At 44.4% G+C, this 10,471-nt stretch overlaps 2 protein-coding genes across 3 annotated transcripts in view; one reads left to right on the top strand and one right to left on the bottom strand.

The window, feature by feature from the left end:
- The window catches only part of LOC129367471 (teashirt homolog 1-like), a 48,101-nt gene extending 41,958 nt beyond the window's left edge, over positions 1–6,143 (bottom strand). Inside the window, exons 1-2 of one of the 2 annotated variants that reach the window (XM_055041907.1) lie at positions 5,962–6,143; positions 1,952–2,659 (exon numbers count right to left, since the gene is read on the bottom strand). In XM_055041907.1, coding sequence (XP_054897882.1) covers positions 1,952–1,991 — 40 coding nt within the window. In that variant the 5' untranslated portion in view covers positions 1,992–2,659; positions 5,962–6,143. Of the gene's footprint in view, positions 1–1,951; positions 2,660–2,902; positions 3,291–5,961 lie in introns of those variants that run through there. The other variant, XM_055041906.1, reaches the window with a different exon arrangement.
- LOC129367472 (prostaglandin reductase 3-like) lies at positions 5,262–10,220 on the top strand. Its single transcript, XM_055041908.1, has 2 exons — positions 5,262–5,850; positions 9,176–10,220. The coding sequence occupies exons 1-2, from the start codon at positions 5,579–5,581 to the stop codon at positions 10,104–10,106; spliced, it is 1,203 nt and encodes a 400-aa protein (XP_054897883.1). The 5' UTR covers positions 5,262–5,578; the 3' UTR covers positions 10,107–10,220.
- The last annotated feature ends 251 nt before the right edge of the window (positions 10,221–10,471 follow it).

Consider the following 10,471-nt stretch of genomic DNA (forward strand, 5'->3'; position numbering starts at 1 on the left):
TCCCAGTAGAGCATCAGGCCAGACTGCAGTGTGTGTGCATGTGTGCATGTGTGTGAAGTACAAGTGGAAGTCCTTGTCTGGACTCTCGTTTTCCTGGGAGGAAGACGCTCCGTTTGATCGACCGTCACAAGCCGTGATGTTCGCGGCTCCCGGCGGACGCTCAGCTGGATGTGTTTTCGATGTGAGGAAAAGAAGAGGGTGGGGAGGTCATGGCGGTGTCGTGTCACGCACGCCTCCCTCTTCGTAACCCTCGAAAACCACGCGCGGAAAAGCTCAGCGAGCCCTGAAAGTGGAAATCCGAATCCCCCGGCTTCCCGGTGTGGCCCAGCGATTCCAGGAAGACTGTTCAGTTGGAGAATCGTCTCCATCTCACAGTCCTCTCCTCCTCTGCCTCCTCCTCCTCAACATCATCACAATGATAAAACCCACTGAGTTCAAAGTCCTCGGCAGCCGGGCCTCCCGTTCGACCTGCTCTGCACCTCATATTAAAAAAAAAAAATCTCTTTAAAATTCTGTAACTGTCTTTTGTTCGCTGCAGTTGTTAATGCCTAACTTCAAAGGCTCAGCCTCATTAGCACAGAGGTAGAAAAGCCCCTGTCACTCATTTACATTTGTTTAAAGGCTGCAGAGGGGGGTGGGTGGGGGTGATGGCTGGTGGTGGTGGTGGGGGTTTCAGATCCAAATCCAAACTAGTACATGTCAACCTTGTGGGGTCCTTTTTCCCCATAACTGCTTCTGTCAGCTGGTCACTTTGCTAAACATCACAGCATTCGGGTATATCTGCTCTAGAGGGGAGCGTGGGATAAATCCCGAAGAGAAATTTATTATTTGTGTCTGGAAAGAAAAAAAAAATCAAAAGTAGACGTAGTGCATACACCCTACTGTACAATGTGCTGGCCAATCACAGGAGAGAAAGAATGATTCCACTTAGAAGCACCAACACGACGCCACAGGAGATCTTTCCTACCTGTGGCCATCAAAGTGCAGAACCACGATCACAACAGACTCCAATGTTATTATTATTATTTTTTTATCTGTGTACACACGTGCCACCTTCAGATTCATCTAACGTTGCGTTGACTGAGATTGGAGGGATGCACCTCATTCTGCAGTGATTTATACTGATTCTTTCCAAATTTCAGGTTTTCTACTGTTTTTCTATTTGAATATTTTACTTTTGATTTTTTTGCTTTTGTCCCCCCAAATTACAAATATTCACATAAACAGAGCGCCTGTAGCAAAAATTATTTCACTCTGTGGTTTAGGTATTAGTCCCTACACTTACACATGGATGTCAAAATGAAGGAGCAGATGCTTCTGGCCTTCTTTTTATACCAAATTCCCAACTTCAGGAGATTGTTTTGGCCTAAATAATAATAATAATAATAATAATAATAATAATAATAATAATAACATACAAGCAATAATAATAATAATGAAGATGATAAAAGAGAAGGACTTCAGGCAGCCTTCATGGAGGGGATTTATTGATGTTTATGGGGGATGAACAGATCAAAGAGTGCCACATGACAGGCGATCAATCACGCATCAAATCAAGGATGGCAATCTTCTAATAAAACCAAAAAAGAGAGAGGGAGAGAGGGAAAAAAACGACTCTCTGTGTCAATTATTCATCATTACTCACTCACTCACTCTCAAAACCTCTAAACTCCCCTCCCCGCTTTTACCCCCACAACAACATGCCATTTAGTTTATCTCACTATTCCTAAAAGTTTCCAAGGGGGGAAGAAAAAGTGGCAGGATCTGTGCGTCTTTTGCGCAGTTTGGGTCCAAACTGATGTGAGTCACGGGTGACAAGACGGATGGATTAGAACAATGTGTGTATGTGTGTGTGTGCGCGTGTTTTTTTAAAAAACAACTAAAACGTGGAAACCAAAAATGAAACGTGACAGAAAGAGGAAAGGTTCAGAAGGGAAGGAGCGGGCTGTACCTGCTGATCGCCGCGGCTCTTGCTGCTTTCTCCTCGGCATAGTGACCGTCACCTTCCACGGAGCTTCTCATGCAGGTATATTTATTTTTGTATTGAAAAAAAAAAAAAAAAAGAAGAAGTAGATGGGTCAAAGTAGGATCAGATTTGAGGAATCATCCTTTTTTTCTGAGGCTCAAAAAAAGACGAAAAAAAAAAACGCCAGGCTTTTTCTCTCGTTTCTCTGCTGGATGTGGATGATGGCTGGGGGGAAGGGGGGGGGGGGGGGGTCGGCTTCAGCGAAACTGAGGGTTCGGCCAGCTCCCGAAACCTCCGTGTCCATCAGATATCATCTTCCTTCATTTCTGTTTTTAGCCGGCGATAATAATAATAACAAAAATTGAAGAAAAAAAATCTAACAATTACAGTCTCAATAATAAGAAACAAAAATAAAGCACCAAAAAATTTTTAAAAAAGTTTTCAGTTCACTCCTTTCTTTGTGTGTGCGGGGAAAAAAAATTATAAATCCCCCTATAATAATCTCTAGTCCCGGTTGAAGGGGCGGTGGGGGGGGGAGAGGGAGAGTTTGCTGCGCCTTTTTACGCACGCCAAAAACTATACATGTATATTAAAAAGAACAACAAAAAAAAAGGTGATTTCACCAAACAAATCCGATGTGAGGAAGCAGTCTCCACTCCTGCTCCCGTTTCCTTCTTGTCTTTACCCAGACACCTAAAAAAGAAAGGAAGAAAGCAGACAAGAGAGCGAGGCGTTAAGATGGGTCCATGTCAACCCCGTCCCCCTGCACACCGCCTCAGCCCGGATCCAGCGTCAGCCGTCCGGCGGACACTTTTCCATTCCCCTCCTCTCCTCTCCTCTCTCCCGTTTGAGAGAAGAAGAGGAACAAGAAGAAGGGAAAAGAGAAACGGGGGAACAATAAACTGAGACGTGCACTCTCGTTTCTCTCGTACTTACGCTTTTAAGAGTGCTGCGAATCATTTCCACGCCTCATCTCGGACAGAGTCGGTGTGGTTTTTCTTTATTTTTAAGGATCTCAGCTTCATGCGGTGAAGAGGCGCATCCGAGCTTCGCTGCCCCCCCACCAGTATACATATATGTAAATATATGTACACAAATAAAACACTCGGATCTGATCCGATCTGATCAGATCACATCGACAGGAGCGGACAAAAAAAAAAACCCAGAAAAACAAACAAAAAAAACACACACACACGTCTGCGTCTTTTTTAGAAAGAAGAAGAATGAAACTCCAGGGGACTGATCCGAGGTCGCTCTCCCGAAAGGAGAGGAGGTGGGAAAAAATGGGGGAAACGCGGTGGATCTGGAAGCTGTTTCAGACAGTCTCAACTGATAGACAGACGCATCGAGTGGCTTTTCCTGCTACAGTTTTTACTCCTCCCCTCTCCGCAAGCGTCACCCCTGACAGAGGAGCCTACCTGTCAATCTTTTTAATTGTCTTGTTTTCTCTCTCTCTCTCTCTCCCACTCTCTCTCTCTTTCTTTCTCTCTCCTCTTGCTTTAAAAATACTAAACCTCCGTTTTAGAGACAAATGGAAGTCTTTTGGAACCCAAACTTGCATCCATGCAGGGGTGCGTCCAGAAAGTTTGGAAAAGGGGGCAGCCAGAATGGGGGAGGCACACGTGCTGCTGCACACACACACACACACACACACACACACACACACACACACACACACACACACACACACACACACACACACACACACACACATATATATATATATATATATATATATATATATATATATATAATATATATATATATATATATATATATATAAACACTGTCTGGACAGGGGGATGGGGGTGAACAACAGGCTTGGGGGACATTCATGTTAGTGTTCTCATCTTGTCCTGCCGCTTTGTTATCACCTGACTTATGCTTATAAACCGTGTTGCTGTTTTCTTTTTTCTTTGTTTTAAATTGTTCTAAGAAATTTGGGATTGTTAAGTTCCGTAGTGTCTGCTGGGGCGGCACTGGGACGTTCTGATAAGGTAAGGCGGTGGTGGGAGCGGAACCACTAAAAATCTAAGACAGTCGCACAATTTATATAATGTTCTGCTGTGATGACTGCGGGAAGAAATATGGTACAACTCTTTCAAACATGACTTTTCCTAGTTTAAATTCATATTTTAAAAAGAATTACTACACATAAAAGACGGTCTGGCCAATGACTGCCAGATAATTTATGAGGATTTTTGGGCATTGCCAGTGCCAAACAGTATCCAATATGGAGGCAATAAAATACTAAAAGTTGGAGAAATGAATCAGCTATTAGCAGTCCCAATGGTATACATGTAAATAATATGTAGTTGTAAATGTTTTTTTTTTTTAAATGTTTCAATTTTGTGGGTGAAATATGAGATTTATTGTCACAAAATGTTCCAGGGATTGAGAAAGCATGTGCTAACATATCAAAACATGCGATTTTTTGTTATATAGGGTTAGCTAAATGTATTGGGTTTTACTTTAAAGTGTAGCAAACTCCTAAATCAGGACTGCCGAAAGAGGTTATTTAAAGGTTCTTTGTTTTTGTTACTGTGCAAATGTTGACATCTTCACGTTTAATTTTGCATTACATTTTTTGGCTGAAAAGTTGAATTCCACCATTTGCTAGCTGTCTCATGCTAGCTGTCGCTGCCTGTCCTCCACGAAGACGAGCCGCAGCTGAACTGCAGAGCGTCGTCCATAAAAGTCTTTAACGCACAAAGCCACTACATTTGTTGGTTTTTGATTAAAAAGTCACTAGAGGTGCCTGGAAAGTCACAGAATGGTGCCAAAGTCTACGAGTTAGCATCAGTGCTAACTGCACTTACCCTCGACCTTGCCCCGCCTCAGCCTAGTTTGGCTCCGCCCACTTTCTGGAATTGTTCAATGGCTACAATTGAATATTTGTGACATATTGGTAGCGCTCCTGGAATGTCATTGTTGCTTCTTCTTGCATACACACCCCACCCTCATTTTGCCACCCCTTACAAATGTCAGGGCGGAGAGAGAGAGACAACTCAGACCTTCCAGAAAAAAAAACAGGAGATCAGATGACAACAGATGACAGCAAAATCCCACGAATCGCCAGTGAGGAAGCTCTGGTTACAGGTGTACCCACACAAACTGACAGGCAACACTGGAGCGCGATGGTCCCTTTAATATTCTTTTATTAGTATTATTATTATTATTCTGAGACGTCACAGTGAATTCGTGGAAGGGGGGGGGGGGAGGACGTTGGGACGGATCCGTTTCACCTTTGCATGTACTAGGAAGTGAATGCCGCGTGTGTCCGGGAAAGGGGAGGGACTCCGACGACAAGCCGCTGCACCTCTTCCCCACTGAGCTGCGTTTCAATCCCAATAAAACACACACACACACACATTCAGAGCGTGGTTTTAGCCGTAGATACAGCGTAGCAAAAGCGCGGAGTGGTTTATGTATTTATTTATTTTACTCGTCGAAACGCGTCCGTTTGCCGCTCGGCCCGGCCCGAGTCCGATCTGCGCGCGCCGCGCACTGCGCAGAGGGGGCAGAAAAGCAGAGCCTGTCGCGCAGGCTAACGGCAGCGGGGCTCACTGCTGGCAAGTTTCTGCTCCGTGAACTTTGCCACAATTCGGAGCCATGCTCAGCCCGTCGCCGCCGCCGCGGCTGCTGCTGTCGCTGCTCGGGAGGAGAGCCGGCGCGCTTCCCGGTGTCCGCCCGACGGCTCCGAGGCGCTTCATCATCGACACGTCCTACTCGGCGCACTTCATGGATTTCAAAGGCTCCTCCATACCGAGCAGCATGAAGAAGCTGGTCGTTGCCAAGCTCAGTCAGGATTTCAGAGAGGCCGTCGGCGTGCGGACCGTCGCCGTTCCGACGCCCGGAGACGCAGAGCTCCTCGTCCGGAATCGGTGAGTTGTTGCCCGGGGGGGGGATAGAGGGGGGGGGGGGGGTAACCGATACGGTGTCTGATCGATCACTGTTATTGTTTGGGGGGAAGTTACAGAAAGCTCTCCGCTTACCTCAAATCCGGCGACCGCGATCATCATCATCAGCACCATCATCATCATCACGAGATGGCATAAAAAAAAAGAAAAAAAAAAGAGAAAACCACAGTTACTCCAAGTTCCGCCCTCCCTGCATTTGTCTATCAATCCATCTCTCCCTCTCTCTCTCTCTCTCTGTCCTCCTGTCTTCCTACGTCACCAACCCGCACACACAGAGAGTCGGTGGGGGGGCTCAGACTGGCATCAGGAGATGATGGAGAAGGAGATGCGGCTTTACATGGCGCCGGAGCTGCAGCATCATGTCTCCCATTCAGAGCAGCAAGCAGCAGTGTGTTTGGGTGGAATCAGGCTCGTTTCCCCACAGACCAGCACCGATTGCACCTGCATGCACAAACAGCCTTAAACTAAGCATCCGCCTACTTTGATGTAGGACTAAAAACATACTTTATAATGCCTGATATCCTGTATTTGTCCTCTGTTTTTGATTTACTACCCCACTACCGCCTGTGCGGGCAGCCTGATGAGGTTTCTAATGTTAATTGTTCCATTTGCTCTCCATAAAAAAGTATTTTTTTCCCCCCACCATAAACCAGTGCGAGATCTTCTGCATTAGAACCTGGTTGGCTTGTAAGCAGAGATGCACCAATCAGGTCTGTCCTGCTTTCATTTTTCACCCGATCCGACCTCTCTTATTCTGAAGATTACAAAGACAAAACTGCTGTCGCTTCCTTTATGTCGATAGAAGTTTTAAATTCAAGCGGATGTGGGAATCGAAAGCTGTAGATTTGCAAATCAACAAGGGGAAATGGGCTGATTCCGCTCTTCTGCCGACCGATCGGCGGAGCTTGCGAGGCAGCAATTGTATACAATTTGAAGCAGGTGATGAATCTTTAGAGGGAGAGCTCTCATCGTGCTCATAGATTGCCTCTGACTGGAGCTGGAGGATCAGCTAAAGCTCCAGGAGAGTTGTAGTTAATTTATATTAAACATCAAAGCCAGTGCAGCGGGATGCTTTTAATCTGCAGCGATCTCTACCGAGTGTGTGTTCGAATCGTCTTGGATTTAGTGCACACGATTTGCTGGAGTACAAGCCTAAAACAAAGATATGAGCAAGAAAGAGAGAAAGGTGATTTTTAGATCACGAATAAAGTTAGTCCACATACCCCACAAATAAAACTTCTTTTTTATTTCTCAATTTTTCTTTTTCTTTTTTTTTTTAAAAGCTTTGTTTATGGAAAGGTTTATTTTTTCTGTAAGATATCTAAGCAGTAAACGTGACAACGGCTGATAAAACTGAAATGCACTTTTCATTCAGAGGGAGGTTTTCTGTGTAAAAACGACAATACTGTCGCATGGTTCTGGTTTCTGTGCACGGTGCAGAAAGATTGGGACACAGTTAAAGAATACCTTTTCAGTTTTATTTATCAAATGGATCAGAACAAATCATGTTTGCCCATCAAACAGACTAAGCAAGTCTGTCTCGGACTAAGCCGCAACAGATTTTTTAGCTAACGAGTAAATCAGCAAAAAATGCATGTTTTGAATCACATTTCATTCGCCTCTGTTCCATTTAAAACAACAATCGCAATCACATGCCATGAAATCCCATCCATGGTTTACAACCGTAAAAAAAAAAAAAAAAATGGAATTGCACAAAATACAAATCAGACCTTAAAGTAAAATTAAAAGACGTTATGGGCCTGTGAAAAAGCATTATATTTGCCTCTGTATTCCTTAGGTTTTGATTTTGCCCCCCAAAACACACGTTAATACGGAAACTGTCCCCGAAAGACATTATTATAGTGTTCATTGTTATTAGTTGTTGTTTTTTTCTGATGACATGTCTGATGTATAACAGGATTATTAGTTTTATTGTAATGTATAAGAGATATATATTTTTAAAAAGTTCAGTTTTCAGTGCATCTAAACATCGAGCTTTGGTTGCTTCACACATTTTAGGTGTGAGATTTCACTCAGTTTCACTTTATCAGTGCAAAGAATCAAACTTAAAAACCTGTATTAAAGCATGTGATACCAATGAACCTCTGGTTTTTTGCAACTGAAAATATTTCCAAACATAACTCACAAACACACTAGTCTATTTGACAGCCATCTGACTACCAGTGTGCAGCAGTAGGTGGGGGAGGAGCAGCACCGTCTTCCTCCATGCTCACTCCATCACTGCCTGGGGCATCTCGTTCAGAAGTCTTTAAGCCCTAGAAATGGCTTGACAGAAGTTTTGCGGTTTTGAAACCGTAATTTTAACGTGTAAATGATGTTTTAGAACGTTTTGTTTTTGTCAGCAAACCTCTACATCAACGCGATCACGTTTGCCACAAAAAGAAACAATTTCCGAGCACATTATCTTGCTGAATGCCGTTGAGCTTTCCACATTATTTCAAAGGCTGCAGGCGTAGCAGATTCGGGCTTCATTTCCAAAATAATCTCTAAATTTATATCAATGGGAATTTGAAAAGCTTCAGGATTTTCTGTCTGTGTGAATCCAAATAATTGTTCCTCTTTAATAAAACCACATTATGTTTGTGAGGCAGCTGATCTCACGGATGTAAAAAAAAAAAAAAAAAAAAAGAGTGGAATCAAGGCGTTTTGTTATATCATCTTTACCCATCTATAAACCACAGGAGCATTATCTACAAGCTCAAAGTACACGTGTGACATGCACAGTAATGAGGCCCAGCATGCGCCGCCGCTCTAAAAGACAGTAAATGATTTATTTATACATTCCTTTTCTCCCAGATTTGTTCCCAGCGTCGCTACAAAAAGTAAGATGAAAACCACTGCCTTTTCGTGTTGAGGCATGAAGCGGCTGTCTTCTGATTGAACAAAAAAAACAACAAAATAATAAAAAACCCCATAAAATAAACACAGCACAGTTTCAGTTTTTTTGTGGGTGTCTCTGAAGACAAGAAATTACGACATCATTTAATGTTTTTATGATATGAGCCTTGTCCTGTCGGTACAGGACTGCTCTTTTCTAGGGGAAGAAAAAAGAAAAAAGCGTTGCAGTATTGCCAAAACAAACCTGAGCGTTTTACCTGACAGAACAAGGCTCGAGTCTTAACCTTCACGCCGGATTCCAGGAATTATATCCCTACATTTATGATCCAATGAGGCATTTTAGGTCAAGCTTTTAACTTGCCACACCAGGCTGCAGCTGTCTTTTCCTCTCACCTTTTACACAATAAACGTTTGCATCTCTGTGTTTCAGCTTTGTGGGAATCAACGCCTCTGATATCAACTACTCTGCAGGCCGCTATGACCCTTCGGTGAAGCCCCCCTTTGACGCCGGCTTCGAGGGAATCGGCGAGGTCGTAGGCCTCGGCCTCAGCGCCAGCTCCCGTTACACCGTCGGGGACACAGTGGCCTATTTCGGCAGCGGCGCGTTCGCGGAGTACACAGTAGTCCCTGCCAAGGAGAGCGTGCCCGTTCCCTCACCGAAGCCGGAGTTCCTCACCCTGCTGGTGAGCGGTGCCACAGCTTACATCGCCCTGAAGCGCCTCGGCGACCTGGCTAAGGGCGAGACCGTCCTGGTCACTGCAGCTGCCGGAGGAACGGGACAGTTCGCCGTGCAGTTCGCCAAACGGGCCGGCTGCCACGTGATTGGGACGTGTTCCTCCGACGAGAAAGCAGGCTTCCTCAAATCCATTGGCTGCGACAGGCCAATCAACTATTCCAAGGAAGACCTCGCCAAGACACTACGGAAGGAGTATCCGCAAGGCGTAGACGTGGTGTACGAGTCTGTCGGGGGAAGTGTCCTGGAGCTCGCTGTGAACAGCTTGGCCACTAAGGGCAGACTGATAGTGATCGGCTTCATTTCGGGCTACCAGACCGCGTCAGGCATCCCACCTTTCAAGGGAGGTACGCTGCCGGTCAAGCTGCTCCAGAAGTCGGCCAGCGTCCGGGGGTTCTTCCTACCCCACTTCCTCGGGGACTACAGGGAGGCCTTGACCAGCATGATGCAGATGTTTGCCAAAGGGGAGCTGGTGTGTGAGGTGGATTGTGGGGATATGGCGCAGGAGGGAAGATTTGTGGGGCTGGAATCGGTTTTCAGGGCAGTGGACTACATGTATGCTGGGAAAAACTTGGGCAAGGTGGTGGTAGAGGTGGCGCCTCCAAATGTTGGAAACAGCAAGCTGTGATTTACCTTAATGTTGCACTAAAATCAAAACATACTTTATGTGGCCTCAAAATTTAGATTCTATTTTTGTAAGATTTTTGATAAAGCTCAATAAAGAATGATTAATAAACAGACATTAAGCATCTAAAGTATTTTTTTTCCTGATTGTAAGATTTGAACAGAGTTCAATCTAAATTCCTGTATCATATTGTATCAAGCCTACAGCTGTGTAAAAAAGACAACCATTTTTTTTCTTAGATATTAAATCAGACAAAATGTTTAACAGTCAGATTTGCCAAAATCACAGAGGCATACATCTGTACATTTTGAAGAAACACATTTCTTGTGTGACATAACAGAAAAATATAAAAACTCAACCAAGATGAA

Source organism: Poeciliopsis prolifica, unplaced genomic scaffold, assembly GCF_027474105.1.
Source record: "Poeciliopsis prolifica strain line A6 unplaced genomic scaffold, Auburn_PproV2 SCAFFOLD017, whole genome shotgun sequence".
Lineage (NCBI taxonomy): Eukaryota > Metazoa > Chordata > Actinopteri > Cyprinodontiformes > Poeciliidae > Poeciliopsis > Poeciliopsis prolifica.

Coding starts and splice junctions, on each gene's coding strand:
- LOC129367472 (XM_055041908.1), top strand. CDS start 5,579: ATGCTCAGCCCGTCGCCGCCGCCGCGGCTGCTGCTGTCGCTGCTCGGG. Junction 5,851..9,175: donor GAGCTCCTCGTCCGGAATCG/GTGAGTTGTTGC, acceptor TCTGTGTTTCAG/CTTTGTGGGAATCAACGCCT.